At 39.2% G+C, this 18,731-nt stretch overlaps 1 protein-coding gene across 4 annotated transcripts in view; it reads right to left on the bottom strand.

The window, feature by feature from the left end:
• Window positions 1-18,731, bottom strand: part of SESN1 (sestrin 1) — a 55,012-nt gene that overhangs the window by 15,910 nt on the left and 20,371 nt on the right. For 2 of the 4 annotated variants that reach the window (XM_026726637.2, XM_026726641.2), the window contains exons 3-4: window positions 3,647-3,712; window positions 1,885-2,085 (exon numbers count right to left, since the gene is read on the bottom strand). In XM_026726637.2, coding sequence (XP_026582422.1) covers window positions 1,885-2,085; window positions 3,647-3,712 — 267 coding nt within the window. Of the gene's footprint in view, window positions 1-1,884; window positions 2,086-3,646; window positions 3,713-8,444; window positions 8,912-18,731 lie in introns of those variants that run through there. The other 2 variants (XM_026726638.2, XM_087913266.1) reach the window with 2 other exon arrangements.

Raw genomic sequence — 18,731 nt, 5'->3', positions numbered from 1 at the left:
AACTTGCCCCACTCATCCCACGGGCTGATCCCATCTCCGTGGGCTGGGTCGGGGGAGGGGAAGGGAAGAGGCAGGATGGACACCTGATGGACATAACTGTAAAAGACAGACCAGAAATAAAAGTTAAAATAAGCAAAAAAATAGTAAGAGAACACCTGTCTGATCTTGATGAAAACAAATCACCGGGGCCTGATGGATTACATCCCAGAGTTTTAAAGGAGCTGGCAGAGGTCATCTCAGAACCACTGCACCATATCTTTCAAAAATCCTGGAGCACCTGGGAACTACCACAGGACTGGAAAAGAGCTGATGTGGTTCCCATCTTCAAAAAAAGGGAAAAAAAACAGACCCAGGAAACTATAGACCAATCAGCCTAACATCAATACCCGGGAAAATACTGGAAAAGATAATAAAAAAACAGATCTGCCAACATCTAGAAACGAGTAAAGTAATAACTAGCAGTCAGCACGGCTTTGTTAAAAACAGATCATGCCAAACCAATCTTATTTCATTCTTCAACACAGTGACTAAATTAGTAGACCAGCAAAATACTGTGGACATAATATATTTAGATTTCAGCAAGGCATTTGATAAAGTAGACCACAACCTACTTCTTAGTAAGCTAGAAAAAAGTGGATAGCACCATCACTAGATGGATTCGCAACTGGCTGGCAAAGCATACTCAACGAGTAGTCCTTAATGGGTCTAAGTCTACATGGAGGGAAGTAAGCAGTGGGGCGCTACAAGGTTCTGTCTTAGGCCCAGTACTCTTCAATATCTTCATTAACGACTTAGATGAGGGAATAGAAGGGGAACTTACCAAATTTTCAGATGATACTAAGCTGGCAGGAATAGCTAACACCCAAGAAGATAGGCTCAAGATCCAGACGGATCTTGTCAGACTAGAACACTGGGCCATATCTAATAAAATGAAATTCAATATAGAGAAAAGTAAAGTGCTACACTTAGGTAAGAAAAACCAAAAGTACACATATAGACTGGGTGAAACCAGGCTCAACAGCAGTAACTGTGAGAGGGATCTTGGAGTCTTAGTGGACAACCAGCTAAATATGAGCCAGCAGTGTGCAGCCGCCGCCAAAAAAGCTAATGCAATCCTAAGTTGTATTAACAGAGGGATACAGTCAAGATCAAGAGAGGTACTAATACCACTCTTTAAAGCCACACCTAGACCACACCTAGAATACTGCATCCAGTTTTGTTCACATTATAAAAAAGATGTTGAGATTCTAGAAAAAGTACAGAGAAGAGCAACCAAGATGATTAGGACACTGGAGACTAAAACATATGAAGAATGGTTGCATGAACTGGGCTTGGCTAGTCTAGTAAAGAAAAGGACCATGATAGCGGTCTTCCAATATTTGAGGGGGCTGCCACAGGGAGGAAAGGGTCAAGCTATTTTCTAAAGCGCCTGTAGGCCAGACAAGGAATAATGGATGGAAACTGAACAAGGAGAGATTTAACCTGGAAACAAGGAGAAACTTTCTGACAGTGAGAACAATCAACCAAAGGAACAGCTTGCCCTTGGAAGTTATAGGTGCCATCAGTTGAGACTTTCAAGAAGAGATTGGACTGCCTTTTGTCAGAAATGGTGTAGGGTCTCCCGCTTAGGCGGGGGGTTGGACTAGATGCAATGTAAACAAAAGTCAACTTGTTTGTTACTCATGTTAATAAAGAATTTGCATCTATGGTACTGTATAATTTTGAGTATAATATTTAGTTCAGATAGAAACTCATTAGGATAACTTATAATGTTCCAGAGATATAATGCCATTACAGTATTTTTACAAATTAATAAATTTAAGAGATACTGAGAAAAACACTAATACTGTAAAAAAACGTTTCCTGGATCATAATTCAACATACCATTATACCTATATAGTGTCGATAGCAAAGAGGCAGTGGACCGTCCATCTGCAATAGATAATGCTGAGTTTTCAAAAAGCTCTCCAGATACCGTGGATGAAAAACCATCACCAATGTAATATTATCCAGATGCCCTAACGTTGTGAAAGACTCAGCAAACAAAGAAGACATCGGAGGATCCTCAGCGCTCACTTGAAGAATCTGTGTGAACGAGGGGGGGAGGGGAAAAAACCACAACAACGTTTTCTAGGAGCAAAAATAACATAGTTTGAATAATTGTAACCTTCAAAGCCAGTGTTTTTCAACCTCAGCAACTTTACGATGTATGGATTTCAATTGACAGAATTCCCCAGCCAGAAATGCTGGCTGAAGAATGCAGGGAGTTGAAGCCCATATAACTTCAAGTCTCTGAGGATGAGAAAAACAGTTGAAATAAGTTGTTAAGTCTACCGTGTTTCTCATATAATAAGGCCGGCTCTTTTTTTTTTTTTTTTTTGAACCCCCCAAAATGGCCATGCTGTCTTTTCGGGGATGATTTAATTCCCTCCCTCGCATCTTCGGGCAGGTGGGCGGCGACGGCTTGGATGTTGACCTCGGCGTTGGTGGGGCACTTCATATCAGGGTCAACAGAGGCAGCACCATATCCGGGTATGCCACAAAAGTACTTCCTAACGGCAAGCCCCCCCACCATTGCCCCCCCATTTCGCATGTTTTAATATAGGTCTTAATTTGGGGAGAGGAGCTTAATTTCATTTCATGCCTATAAAACATGCTGGGACTTCCTATTGGGGGAGGCCGTATTGTTGGAGAAACAGGGTATATACTGTGCACACATTGAATTGGGGCACAGAAAATATTTTAGAAATTAACCATTGCCCAAACATGGCAAATAGTATGTGAACTACAAATGAATAATGTGACTAATTATCTGGAGGCTACATTTTAACTGAGAAATACATAGAAAGCATATATTTAATTATCAGCAATGGGATAGTCAATAAAGTCTTCCAAATTGCTAAGTAGTGGAAAATAAATCACTCTCAGGAAGCCATTTGTGAATCTTAATTTGGAATTAAAGTTCACCAGCTAATTATATTTATTTAACATGCAGGTCTGCTACAATTATGAGTCAGATCAAACAATATTTGATGCCCAACAGAATTGGGCAACCAGTGTAAAATGGCCAATTAAATACAGTAGTCCTCGACTTACAACTACAATTGAGCCCAAATTTTCTGTTGTTCAGTGAGACATTTCTTAAGTGAGTTTTGCCCCATTTTACGACCTTTCTTTGCCACAGTTGTTAACCGAATCACTGCAGTTCATAAGTTAGTAACGTGCTTGTTGAGTGGATCTGGCTTCCCCATTCTGACTTTGCTTGTCAGAAAGTTGCAAAAGATGATCACATGACTTTGGGACACAGCGATGATCATAAATGTGAATTTTGATCACTTGATCATGGGGATACTTCAAAGGTCATAACTGTAAAAATGGTCATAACTCACTTTCTTCAGTATTGTTGGAACTGAACGGTCACTAAGTGAACTGTTGTAAGTCAAGGACTATCTGTATTAAAATTACATGAACGTCTTTTCCTGCTGCCAAACACTACGAATGATTTATTATTGCACTCCGGTTGGCCAATACAAATTTGCAGATTAGCAGCTATTTTTCAGTCAACATTAAACTTTGAGAATCCCCTCCAACCCTGGCAAAAAATGTCACAATTTCACTGTTTTTCATGCAAAACAGACTTACACACCTCCATTTCTGGGATGAATCTGCTTGGTCCTTGTCCCAGTGGTCTAGGGATCCTAATTCCAAGTTCCTAGAAAAGAATGTTACACTACAGTACCTGGACTTTTTAGTCATAAACATTTCAGCTGTGGCTTTGAGAGCAATTAATGCTTCACCAGCGAAACAGAACCAGCCTTGTATTTCAGCAGGGCAATCAGTGAAAATGTTCTGCCCATGCTTCATAACAAGCCACAGTTGTTTACAGTGCACCATTCTGCTGCCATCAAAAACAATGAAACCTGGTTCAGTAAAAAACCTAGTTTTGCATAAAGTACTTGGCAAAGGGTCAAGAACAAGGAGTTCAGTACACAGCTGGTAGCAGGGTAATGTCAGCGATACTGGAGGCTTTTGAAGTACATCTGCATATCCACAAAACAATATGTATGAAATCTCTCAGTATCTTTCAGGAAGTAACAGGGCTGTAATTTTATCAGGGCTTGTGGGGGAAGCCACAAAAGTATAGGCAATAGGATTCTTAAAAATGTCTATTTAAAAATGACAAAGAACAAACAGTAATTTCTTAGTCTGAATTTATAGTCAACTTGAAACTTTTATCTACCACAAAACTTTCACTGAATTAATTTTCAAGCCCCATTGCACTACTAAAATGTTTTCAGCTACGATCTTTTAAACATATTACAAAAGCAGCAAATTCAGATTACCCAAGTGGCATTTTGAAAAACACCTTTACACTGCATGAACCAATTTTGCAATTGTATGATTATTCAGTTAAAAAGATAACCTTATGGAATTCACAAAGTAAATCTGGTTGCTTTTGTTATTGGAAACAAGCCCTAAGTCACATAATCTTTTCTGTTTATATTTTTCAGAAAAAGTTATGATATATAAGTATCTTCACCCATTAAAAAATAATAAGTAGTAGAGACCAGCAATTTTAAAAAAAGCAAGACCTGGACTTTGAAATGCACTGATGGAGCTTTGGCTGCCCACTTGAAAAGCAAAATGAATATGTGGGCAAACTGATTATCTTACAACCGGCTCTGAAGAATAGGCGCCAAGCCCTCTCCTGATAAATTCCCAAATAATCAAAAGAAAGACTGACCCAAGAGCCAGTTTGCTTTAGTGGTTAAGTTACTAGGCTAGAAACCAGAAGACTGTGAGTTCTAATCCTCCTGCTTTAAGCATACAAGCCAGCTCAGTCCAACCCACCTCACAAGGTTGTTGTGGGGAAAATAGGAGGAGGAAGGAATATTAGATATATTTTGCTGCCTTGAGTTGTTTATAAAAATAATAAAGGCAGGATAAAATTTTTTTAAAAGGATGAATGGATGGTTAAATGAGTTACAAGTTATTTTCTCTCACGCACACATACACACACATTCCAATAATTTTAGAAATTTACAGAGTATGAAAACATGGTTTTTGTGATGTGTACAAGCATCCCAATAGGCTACTGCAACCACAGTTGCCACACCATCACTGCTCATTCACCCTGGCAAACCCATGTAACAGCAGCCTTCTTTTTATGGGATTATAACAACTTCCTTGCTCCAAAGAGTCCCAGTCACTCTTTGTGCAATATATGCCGGGGTTTATAAATATGGCAGTCAGCGATTGCTTTTTGAACTTTGCTGGTACCACTAAATAACCTGGAGGACTAGTGAATGGTCATCATTACATCTACCAGCTGTGCCAATGCAGGACACCAGCATCAATGGCTTAACAGCACTGCAAGTGTCCATATCAGAAAGCATCATGCAGTTAGATTCCTACTCTGAAACAGAGGGACAACTTAAGCTTGGTGGCAGGTCCCTTCACAGAATCATTGGTATGCACATTACTTCTTTGTGTAGGTTTTCTGAATGTGGGGGAAGGCACACGTTCTTTATCTTTTAATGGCATGTGATCTATTTATTTACTTGATAAAATACATTACTGTTTTTTCTTCTATCAGATTGAATAAATGTAACAGGCAGGCAAGATAATATGCAGGGCTAATATAAACCACATGAGACACCCAGTCTTTTCTGCAGCCTCTCTCAAACCAGTATGGACAAACATTGAAATGCCCCCATTCTCCTTCTTCTACTTTTAGGTTCTATCAGTTCGTACAAGAATAGCAGTTCACCACAGACAAAAGGGAAAGGCTGCCAAAAAACAGAAACATTAGAGAATCAGTACATATGTTTTGGACCCCACCTTGATTCTTCAGCCAAAAATAGTTATGCTTTAAAACTTTCTTCAGGGTGTCAGTATCTCTCCAATCTGTTCCTCAAATCCGATGCATTTTATTTCATAGTTGTCATGATCTAACGATTGAAGCTCCATATCCCAGGATTAAAATATCTTCTTATGCTTTTTATTGCAGGTTCCCTATTTTTATTTCTAAACATACTGAGCACAAGACTCAAAAGCTTGGATCTTAGATTTCTTTGTTCCCTATTTCCCCTTCCTTGGGGAAAACTATCATGTTCTGCCTGTCTCTTATCTACACTTCTTGAAGCCTTCTTGTTTTTTTTTTCTATTGCTAAACCTTTATCCAGAACTGTTTGATTAATTTCGAAAACACAGTTGTTTTAGTCCATGCACAGATCTTCTAACTAGTTCAGAATCTATCGTCTTTACAATTAAAACTATAGAAGGTTTGCTCTACCATCTCTCAACCTTCATTTCCTCCCCTACTACCCTCAATAGGTGTTGGTTTCCTTGTACAGCTTTGCCCTTTCCCTCTCTCTGTTTATATTTAGGCTCCAAAAGATCTTCCAGTTTTTAAAATTCTTCCCTCAAAACTATCTTCCCCGAGAGGCTTTTAATAACTCCTTAATTCATATGCTGTTGTCCTCTGCATTCCAATATATGGCTTTCTTTTCTCCTTTATACCTGTCTACTCACCCTTTTAAAATGATTATCCACTTGGGCCAAAGATTTGTTTTTATTTCTCCCATCCTTTCCCTCTCTCTCAGAAACATTTTCTGCTCAATTCAGATATTTAAATTGGCATGCAACGCCATGCATTTTTAAATCTGTGGTTCTTTTCAGTTTCTAATAAATGATTTCATATTATGTTTTTTATGTGGTAAGATTTGTGTTGGTTTGTACATTTCCCTTTAAGTACAATGAATGGCTAAAACAATTAGATTTGTTTTCTCTACTCTTATTACTGAAGTGGACAAGATAGACAAGTTGGAACTCTGGAGCTAAGCAATATTTGTAGGGGTGGGAACATTTACAGAAACCATTTCCACCCACATACTGTTCTCTATTTTACAATTGGACAACAATAACACCACAACTGGAGATTTTCCTTGAGTCAGCCTCCAAACAACCAATTGAGGAAGTGAGCTGATGCCAAGTTGTGTAAGAGATTATACAAAACTGATATTGTCTATAAAAATTTTTTAGGAGGTACACCACCGACTTCATATAACCGACACGTTAAATTTCCTAGGAAAAGGTCTTCACAAGTAGAGTTTGCCTATCCCATTATTTTCTTATTTCACTCCAAAATTAACATACAATTCCTTAAATCTTATTTCTAGGCTTTTTGATTAAATGATAGCACAACCCACACTATTCATAGAGACACCTTGAAAACAGTAAGCACCCACTCATAACACCATTAGAGCCCAATATCTGTCATATTTTCATGCAACTGGCAACTCATTTCAGATTGCAAAAGTGATATCACAAAGCATACTAAGCATTTCAATTACAGAATAAACATGAGACTACAATGTATAGAATGTTAATATATTAGAAGTCTACGCTTATCAAATGAGAACATTTAGAGACACTGGGTGAGTTTATAATATTCTTGCCAGATGAAAAGCTTCTAGCTGCTGCTTGCATAGTTCCTGCACAAACAACCCACCATCTTTTACAGCAATCTGGTCTGTTGCCAAGAAGCTCTACCCACAAATAAGTTGTTTGCATGGCTTAACTGCATTTTATTTCTCTGCAGTTTCCAATCACTTGTTTTAGGATTTGAAATGGCAAAAAAGCATTAGCTCAATCTGTTCTCCTTGGTAAATAGGTATCTAATGGCAACAAGGGTCAAGTGTTATTGAATAGGATCTTTAATAGCATAAACTGGTGTGTGTGTGTGTGTGTGTGTGTGTGTGTGTCTGATTTTCAAAAGTACTTTCAAAGCAAATCAGAGTAAGCATTAAACTTCCACTGGCACCATTGTATTTTATGCATAGGAAGTAGTAGTATTCAGGCTATACTTTTCTATTTTTCTGTAACTTAAGCCAAAAGATGGCAAAACAAGCAACGCGGTATGAAAATTGAACCAGGGAAAGACCTACCAAATAAGCCAAGTTACTCATGCCCTTTGCCACGGCTATCCCCATTACTTACCATGAACAACCCGTTTAAGGGTCTATTTTTTAACCTCATGATAAAAAAAACTATTAAAACCATAATATTTCAAATACTTTAGAAAGATTCTAAACAAGACCATATCATTCTATCCTAGGGACCTATTTCATTCTCTCCTGTATCCCATTCCTGGATTTCCACCGGTGTTGATTCAGCAGAGCCCAGGTCTGTCAACGGTTCCTTCTCGAACCCTTTCATTGCCAACAAACTTTCCAATATTTGGTCTGGTTATTTTCCAACAGTATATTTGGATGCTTGCTCTGGCATCCTGCAGCTCCCTATTTATCATCTCCATTAGGCTTTTCTAGCGGGACCCGAGAAACCCAAAGAGCCCACCCACCCCCACCCCCCCTCCATCGATCATACAAAATCCCCCAAATTCTTGAGTCCTCAAAAGATACCCGCCTCGGGGCTCTCCTCACCTTGTTCCCACAGCTACTGCAGCGGAACGGTCGCCCTACTTCGCGGTCCCGAGTCGGGTGGGGGCCGCTCGCCAGCTTCATGCCTGGACAGGGGAGTCGGGGATGCCGGCGGCTCAACAAGCCGGCCGAGGCTTTAAAAGCAGCTGGCGGGCGGGGCATGCCTGTGCCGGGGACAAACAAGACGAAGGGAGCCCCGCCTTTTGGGCCGCCGCCCACCAATGAGCGGGCCCGGGAGGCTTTTGGGGCGGGGCCCGACGGGGCTACCTCGGCTGGGAGGGGAGCGAATGATTAGAAGGCTCCGGGACGAGGTTGAAGAAGCTGGGGGCGGCTTGCAAGCTGCCCGGCCGAAAGCTGCAGAAACGCGTAGGCAAAAGGCCTCTCTCTGGTCCTTTATAGGTCTCCAACCTTGGCAATTTTTAAGACTTGTGGACTTCAACTCCCAGTTCCTCAGCCATCTTTGCTTCCTTGCATCCTCAGCTTTGCTGGCTGAGGAACTCTGGGAGTTGAAGTCCACAAGTCTTAAAAGTTGCCAAGGTTGGAGACCCCTGCTTTAAGGCCTCCTCTCCTGTGTTCCTATGCAACAACATTCAGAGCAGGCTTTGCAGTACGGTACGAGGAAGCCCGAGACTGTTGAGAATCCCTTGGCCGCCTTCTGCAAATAAATGGAAGAATTGTTTGCAACAACTGGAGAATAAAAAAAGGACTCTTGTCCAATGCCTTCCAGGGCTCAGATCTGTTCAATTATCTCAAGGGCTTCAGCATTCTCAAGTACAGGACTGCTGGGTTGATAGACAATACAGTTTGCGTGTTACCCTCCCCTTTTTAAAAACAAACAAACCTGTATGCTTGTAGCAATATTTGAAGTATTTGATTTGGATCTCAAAAATGTGCTGGAAATCGTAACAACCTTCTGTTAGTAAGAAAGAATATGGAAAATGTTTTAGTTGTATCAAGTGCAAATGTTTATTGCAGTAGAAAACACACAAAGTGCTATAGGAATGCATAGGGAACATGATCCTGCTACCAAACACCTCCTTTGCAAGTGTCTTCCAAACTTCCAGTTTCTTCCACCTACAGAGCATTTTCTGGAATTCGCCTGTCACTGCCCAAAGGCTGTATGCAGGCCAGATCGTATTTCTCCTCAAAATGTCATCTGCATTATATGATGCAACCATAATAACATTTATAGCAAATCGGTCCAATCAGCAGCACTTTTCCAGCATTTTAGACAGCTTGACTTAGAGAGTGCCAAAAGATGTTTTATATGCAAAATATTCTGTTGCTAGAACATTATGTTTTTGTCAGCAGCAAAAATTTCTTACAACCTAATGGGAATTCCCATATATCTTTAGACCAATCGTTACATGCAGTGTTGTGGATTAAATTGATAACTTTTCCCCCTTGTAACTAAACTAAAAAGCATATTTGGTGTACATACCAATAGGTCTTGTCACATCATCTTATTTAACCTATTCAGAGAAGTGCTCTAAATTTCTTGACGATCTCTTTAATAATTCTTGGACATGTTAACTGAGCTATGTCTCTTCGCACTTAAAGAATACATGAAAGTTACAGAAATTAAAATTTCACTTTACTTAACACATATTTCCTTTGTTCTCACATAAATTCTATGTGAGCATTTGTGTACAGTTAGTAGACAATATTATTAATACTTATATCTCCCAAGGAAGGGAACTATTTAAACTGCAAAACTGAAATATTATCTTTTACATGTACATTTTTAAAACACACAAATGATCATGTATTCTGGAAATTAGATTTAGTGTGACATGAGAAGAAAACTTTGCTATTATTATTGTTTCAATAGAGCAATGTGGCTACTTATCAGGGCTGCCTCAGACAACAACACTATGGATGAGTTGGGAAAGCATCTATTCGATTGCAGCTATATATTTTGTGTTTTAAGTATTCTAAGAACAAATCATTATGAGGCAGCTGCAGACCACATCCACAATTCCCCTTTGAATTTCATTTTCATTTGCTTTAACTCTGGGAACATATGGTAACTTTGGGGGGTGGGGGTGGGGGGAGCTTAATCCCTCCATTAGCTGATTTGGAGATATTCAGAGTTGAGTGGGCATGGAAACTAGAGCTGCATATTCTTCAAAAAGGATTCTGAAGAAATGCTTTAGTTCTTTCCCAAATATAGAACCTCTCCAGAATAGAACAGAACAGAATTCTTTATTGGCCAAGTGTGATTGGACACACAAGGAATTTGTCTTGGTGCAAATGCTCTCAGTGTACATAAAAGAAAAGATACATTTGTCAAGAGTCAAGAATCATAAAGTACAACATTTAATGATAGTCATAGGATACAATACAAATACTAATCGCTGAATCAGCATGGCTCTTTCCATGCTTTTATCTGAGTTTGAAAAATATGTAGAACTTTTAAGGAATCTATTTGTTAAACTTAGGAAAACTTTTAGCAGCCCATTTTCTAGGCTTCCATGAAAGCCTGGAAAAAGCCAGACTCCATTAATCATCAGCAGAGAGAGAATGTTCTCAACCATTTTGTGTGAAAAGCCCTGAAGAAAATCCTCATCTTGAGGTAGGCGTTTCCTTTTTGACACCAGATGTAGCGTCACTTAAAAAAAATGCCCATGTATATTATTGCTTAACTTCTGATACTGAAAAGTTTTGTAGATAAGACTAAAATGTTTGGCAGCTCACTACAAAAGAGACCACAGTATTTGAGATATATTAAATTGTCAGATTTTCCTCTTATACAGGTAGTCCTCAACTTACAACCATAATTGAGCCCAAAATTTCAGTTCCTGAGTGAAGACATTTGTTAAGTGAGTTTTGCTCCATTTACGACTTGTCTTGCCACAGTTGTTAAGTGAATCACTGCAGTTGGTAAATTAGTAACATGGCTGCTAAATGAAACTGGTTTCCCCATTGATTTGCTTGTTAGAAGGTCGCGAACGGTGATCACATGACCCCTGGACACTGCAACCCTCATAAATATGAGTCAGTTGCCAAGCAGCTGAATTTTGATCATGTGACTGATCATGGATGCTGCAATGGTCGTAAGTGTGAAAAATGGTCGTAAGTCACTTTTTTCCGTGATGTTGTAACTTTGAACAGTCACTAAATCAACTGCTGTAAGCTGAGGATTACCTGTAGTTAACGATATACAGTATATTTTTCAATGGGCAGGCTTTGCTCTTGTGTGGACATTATTACATTAATCTGACCAATTATAATGTTATTTTTCTGGCTATTTTCATGGGTATGTCTTCATTTACTGCAGGCATTTCTATTACTCCATGTTCGTGCAGTCACTACAGTTTAATGCAATAATTATTTAAAACTTAATTCAGCATAGTTAAAGTAAGGACAAGCAAAGAGTATGTGTGAAGAAGACAAAAAGCTCAACTATTAATTTATAAAAATAACAGAGATCATTTTTTACAAGGATGTTTTCTTGTTTTCTTTTCTAAGAAAAGAGTTACCCATAATCTATAAAGCAGAATTTAAAAAGCTTGTATCATAAACTAAATCTCATCCTCCTTTAGGACAGGAGAGCAGGTATAAGGTAAAATCGTGTACACAACTTGTTCTTAATAACTCCAAGGAAAATTCTAATCTTGTTCATCTTATATAAATAGAATGTACGGTAAATTTGGGGAAATTAGGAAAAGATATTGTGTGAAATGTGTAAAAATTTATTCTGCAACAAACAGCTTGAGTTTACAGTTTTATTAGTTAAAATCTATAACTGCCATATTTATAATTCCTTTTTAGTTTATTTCTTAACATTCCTGTATTCTATTTCAATTTGAGATAACTGCTTTCAGCAATAATGGGTCGTCCTTCCCCATGATCCCTATATATATCCCACTTTATTTAGAAAATTTAGAGCCACAATTATAACTAATAGCTTAACTATTTAATAATATTCATTAAGTTATTTGTATTTCCATGCCTTCCTAAGAGACAGCCATGTTTCTATGTATTCTAATGGCCTTAATTAATACACCATCTAATTGCATTGTTATAATTGTAACATTATTGTAATTATAGCTACCATGGCCTAGTGTTGATATTTCTGAGCCATGTAAACCTATTCCATTATAAAGGTTAACTTCCATAATAGGTTAGCTGTTTTTTTAAAGTCACTATATTTTTTTGGTGGCAGAAATACTTTTCAGTAGTTTTCAAAGGGAAAATCAAAGTAGTATTCTGCCACAGAAAGAACAAAGAATGCTTTGTTGGAAGAAATAGCCTTCTGGGTTTAGTTCCAAATGAGGAAAAAGACACTGGAATCATGGAAGTTGTTTGGAAAGAAGAATGGTGGACAGGACCACATGGCTTGGAGATCCTGGGCGAAAAGAGAAGAGATGCTGAGAATGCCTGGGTTTTATGCCCTCCGTTGGGCTTGGAATTTGAGCTTGTATTCTGATTGGTTGTCAGACTCCCATGGGGCCATGCAGGGGTAATTTTGTAGGTTGTCTTTTGAGTCCCAGGCTTGGTTGACTCTTGCTGGATGATGATGTAATGAAAGGGCTTTGAGCAATTCCTATAATGGTTCTGCCTGAAGGAGGTAGATCTTTGTTATGTAGAATAGACTGGCCCAGGCTTAATGGCCCATTAACAAAGGTGCAGGAGCTGAGTTTCTGCCTCTCTGAGTTTCTATTTCTCTTTTAGGGGAAATGTTCTGCATTTTAATATTTTATATCCTAAAATATTTCATTTTCCTAGGAGAGAGGTGGGTTTTAACTTCCAACAGCTTAAAGTACACTGCTCAAAAAAATAAAGGGAACACAAAAATAAGACATCCTAGATCTGAATGAATGAAATATTCTTATTAAATACTTTGTTCATTACTTAGTTGAATGTGCTGACAACAAAATCACACAAAAATTATCAATAGAAATCAAATTTAGCAACCCATGGAGGTCTGGATTTGGAGTTACACTCAAAATTAAAGTGGAAAAAAACACTACAGGCTGATCCAACTTTGATGTAATGTCCTTAAAACAAATCAAAATGAGGCTCAGTAGTGTGTGTGGCCTCCACGTGCCTGTATGACCTCTCTACTATGCCTGGGCATGCCCCTGATGAGGTGGTGGATGGTCTCCTGAGGGATCTCCTCCCACACCTGGACTAAAGCATCCCCCAACTCCTGGACAGTCTGTGGTGCAATGTGGCGTTGGTGGATGGAGCGAGACATGATGTTCCAGATGTGCTCAATTGGATTCAGGTTTGGGGAACGGATGGGCCAGTCCATAGCATCAATGCCTTCGTCCTGCAGGAACTGCTGACACACTCCAGCCACATGAGGTCTAGCATTGTCGTGCATTAGGAGAAACCCAGGGCCAACCGCAACAGCATATGGTCTCACAAGGGGTCTGAGGATCTCATCTCGGTACCTAATGGCAGTCAGGCTACCTCTGGTGAGCACATGGAGGGCTGTGCGGCCACCTAAAGAAATGCCACCCCACACCATTACTGACCCACTGCCAAACCGGTCACTCTGGAGGATGTTGCAGGCAGAAGAACGTTCTCCACGGCGTCTCCAGACCCTGTCCCATCTGTCACATGTGTTCAGTGTGAACCTTCTTTCATCTGTAAAGAGCACACGGCACCAGTGGCGAATTTGCCAATCTTGGTGTTCTCTGGCAAATGCCAAACGTCCTGCACGGTGTTGGACTGTAAGCACAACCCCCACCTGTGGACGTTGGGCCCTCATACCACCCTCATGGAGTCTGTTTCTGACCGTTTGAGCAGCCACATGCACATTTCTGGCCCGCTGGAGGTCATTTTGCAGGACTCTGGCAGTGCTCCTCCTGTCCCTCCTTGCACAAAGGCGGAGGTAGCAGTCCTGATGCTGGGTTGTTGCCCTCCTACGGCCTCCTCTGCGTCTCCTGATGTACTGGCCTGTCTCCTGGTATCGCCTCCATGCTCTGGACACTTCTCTGACAGACACAACAAACCTTCTTGCCACAGCTCGCATTGATGTGCCATCCTGGATGAGCTGCACTACCTGAGCCACTTGTGTGGGTTGTAGTCTCCGTCTCATGCTACCACTAGAGTGAAAGCACCGCCAGCATTCAAAAGTGATCAAACCATCAGCCAGAAAGCATAGGAACTGAGAAGTGGTCTGTGGTCACCACCTGCAGAACCACTCCTTTATTGGGGATGTCTTGCTAACTGCCTATGCTTTTCACCTGTGGTCTATTCCATTTGCACAACAGCATGTGAAATTGATTGTCAATCAGTGTTGCTACCTAAGCGGACAGTTTGATTTCACAGAAGTGTGATTGACTTGGAGTTACACTGTGTTGTTTAAGTGTTCCCTTTATTTTTTTGAGCAGTGTATACCAAAAAATGCAATTGTGTAGTTGATTGTGGATCACAGTACACTTCATCAGATGTATAAAATCTCTGTTGAACTGGGTGATCCTCAGCAGTTTGTGCAATCATAATTTTATTCTTCTTTAAAGAACTATACAACCCTATACATATGCTATAAAATGAAAAGAAAATCTGTTTTATTCTTTAAATTAAATAGCACCTTTGCCATGTGGAAGAAATTTTTTTTTTCATTTTGATTTACAGCTCTAAAGCTTAATGTATTTAAAACATTAATGTTTAGTGCTTAGAGACCACTCAGCTGTACTACATGTGTTTCAACTTTAAAAAGACGTGAACATATCTCATTTACTGTACCTTCTGAGGAAAGAACAAAGGCAAGAGAGAGGCAGACAACTGAGAAAAACAAGGCAGCCGTTCTAACAGGTCATGTTCAACTTTCTAATTTGCCCAGGAACTAAGAGCCTAGCAACAGTTCTTATCCAATCAGAGATACAGGTACAAGGCTCAGCTCAAAACCTCACAAAAACCAGCCTCCTCCAATAGTTTCTTTGCAATGCCTTGCAACGACAAAACCAAAAAGAACTGCAGTTTCATAAACTGAAATGGGACGCAAACTTACCAATCTTCAGATATATCCTCCTCTGCCTGCAAAATCAAGACTATTTGATTTTTAATCAAGCTTTTAAAAACTGCAATCTGTTTTTTTAGCCACTCTTTAATTAAGACTCCCTATGTGTGTTTCTGTTGGACAATAGCAAAAAAAGAAGTTACTGTTTCATTCCTCTGAATATTTTCCTTTTGTGAACTCTTCATTTTCCGTAGTTAACTCATTGCACGCCTACTTATGCTTCATTCCTAGGCACTTCAATGTTTATATTTTTGTAGCCCAGTTTCATATGCTCTTCAGGAAAGAAAAAGTTTCAGAATCAGTTATACGATATGAACCGAGTTCTCTCTCTCTCCAACCAGTTTATAATCAGCTTCCACTGAAATTTAGTAAGACTGCCCAGAATCTTTTTGACACTTTGCAATATAATTGTCCAGCAGCCACTCCTGGTTAGCACAACAGCTATTTTAAGTATGGAACACCCACTTTACTTTCTAAAAAACATGTTTATGGCAATAAAGCAGAGTGTTTGCTTAAAAGTATTTCATGATCAAAATAAAACTTAAAACTTATAATTAAAAAAAAATATTTTAAGCAATCAGCCTAAGCACCTTACACAAAAATCTAAACTGTTATTGAAGGCCAAATTCTAAAATATCCAGTGATTCCTTCTGTTTTTGTTTTCAGAAATGAGATTAGTGTTACATTCTGACTGTTCCTAGAACTCGTGTCCTAGAGAAAAAGGATAAGACAGGTTTGTGTTATGCTTAAATAAACAAGTGGCAATTAGCAACAGAGAGTACTGTGACTGGGCTATGGAGTCCTGTTTTCCTAAGCATTTCAGAGACAGAGGAAGCTATAACTATAAAGGATTCAAAAGCAATTAGTGATATCCCAGACCATTTTTTCCATATACCAGGATTATTGGTCCCTCACTGGTGTCTAATTCTCTCTAGGCCATATTTATGAAATCAAATCCAGACAGAGGTTCAACTTCTTCCTCCATGCATGCCCAGCTATAAGCTATCTGCATGCTCAATCAGGAAGTGGCAATGACGGTAAGGGGAAATCCTGCCCTCTCCTGATGTTCTCATTCTGCTGTTCTCTGGCCATCTTTCCTGTACCCAAAGAGAGGGTGGGAGCTCTGAAGAAGAAAGAAGAGGTTGGTGGGAACGGCCTCTTTTTCCAGGGGCTAGCTAGTCCCAGGGCCAAAGGAAATGGCTTAACATTGGTCAGCAGCAGACTGGAGACAACCTTCTATTCTCTTGCTAGAACTCTTGGGGAAGCAAGACTCAGTCCAGAAAGAATAGACAGGTAGAAATATCTGGAATGTGCTACCATTTGATCAATACAGCACTAGTGAAACAATTGTACCTGACTGTACATTAATGGGTCCAAGGATGAGCTGAGGTGAAGTGCTGAGTCATGCACTGCAGAGTTCCCTTCTCGGCCTTCTGCAATTCATCATATTTATTAATGACTTGAATGAGGGGTTCAAAAACAATAGATATCATATTTAAGAAAAGTAAAGTGCTACGCTTAGGCAAGAAAAACCAAAAGTACACATATAGACTGGGTGAAACCAGGCTCAACAGCAGTAACTGTGAGAGGGATCTTGGAGTCTTAGTGGACAACCAGCTAAATATGAGCCAACAGTGTGCAGCAGCAGCCAAAAAAGCTAATGCAGTCCTAAGTTGTATTAACAGAGGGATACAGTCAAGATCAAGGGAAGTACTAATACCACTCTATAAAGCCTTAGTAAGACCACGCCCAGAAAACTGCATCCAGTTTTGTTCACCACATTTCAAAAAAGATGTTGAGACTCGAGAAAAAGTACAGAGAAGAGCAACCAAGATGATTAGGACATTGGAGACTAAAACATATGAAGAATGGTTGCATGAACTGGGCTTGGCTAGTCTAGTGAAGAGAAGGACCAGGGGAGTTTTCCAATATTTGAGGGGCTGCCACAGAGAGGAAGGGGTCAAGCTATTTTCTAAAGTGCCTGTAGGCCAGACAAGGAATAATGGATGGAAACTGAACAAGGAGAGATTTAACCTGGAAACAAGGAGAAACTTTCTGACAGTGAGAACAATCAACCAAGGAACAGCTTTCCCTCAGAAGTTGTGGGAGCATCATCACTTGAGACTTTCAAGAAGAGATTGGACTGCCATTTGTCAGAAATGGTGTATGGGTCTCCTGCTTGGGCGGCGGGGGTTTGGACTAGATGACCTACAAGGTGCCTTCCAACTCTGATTATCTGTTATCTGAAGCCAACACAAAAATAGAGCATAAGTTGGAAAAATAGAAAAAAACCAGCAAGTTGAACTTAAAGACAAAGGCGAAGTCCTACATTTGGGTAGGATAAATCAAAGGCATGAGTATAGGATGGGGGTACAACACTGGTCAATGGTATATGAAAAATGAGGTTCTTGCTGGTTATTCAGGTAAACATGAAGTCAACTGTGTGAGGCATGTTCAGAAAGGAGAACTGTAATGCTAGGTTGCATCCATATCAATATGGCATCAAAAATCCAAATGATGTCTAAACAAGGAAGATCGTTATTTAAATCACATTAACCCATCTTAAGATCCATGATTTCAACTGGTGTACTCTAAATATGATCAAACCTCAAACTAGAAATGGCTAAGCCAAGGGTAAGAATATAAATTATTTCTTAATTAAGGTTTTTCAACAGTATTTATATGGATGCGAGTTTTAACATGGTTAATTAAAATTTAAGCATTTTGGACATTTTCTACTGAAAGGAACAAGCCAACAGTTTACAATAAGGGTTATTTTAAAACTACATTAGAATTCAAAATGAGCTACATTTAGTTTGGAGAAGGCAAATGTGTTACTAGCCAAACAAGCATTTTTCTAGTTCTTCATTCTATAAATATTCACCATTCATCAATCTGCAATAGTCTTTGTGATTTACATAACTTTATGGTCTTTATGAGTAGCTTCTGCTGACAAATGAAAAATCCTTTTGTGCACAACAATGGGATTAGTTTTCATAAAGCTTCCAATTTTGTTTCAAATGTGTTTTGCTTTTTCTTACTTAATAAATAAAAAGTTGTAATGTTTTTCCTTCTGAAAATTTGGTAAGAAGATAGTTACTTAAAACCTTATCTAAAAACCAACATCTGTAAAACAGCAAAATACAATTAATAAATGACATATTTATTAATATTTAAAACTGTAAAATCCATTCTTTCATTGCAAAATGTTTATAAATTGAAATGCCTGGGAAAAGAGAAATGTTTTTGCTCAGGTGTGTTTCCTCAACTTGCTGGCTGGGGAATTTGGGGAGTTGAATTCACTTTTACCTCTG

Source organism: Pseudonaja textilis, chromosome 1 (assembly GCF_049901715.1).
Source record: "Pseudonaja textilis isolate UNSWEBS1 chromosome 1, rPseTex1.2, whole genome shotgun sequence".
Classification (NCBI taxonomy): Eukaryota; Metazoa; Chordata; class Lepidosauria; order Squamata; family Elapidae; genus Pseudonaja; species Pseudonaja textilis.
Note: the sequence above shows the minus strand (reverse complement) of the source record. Positions and strands in the feature narration are given on the sequence as shown.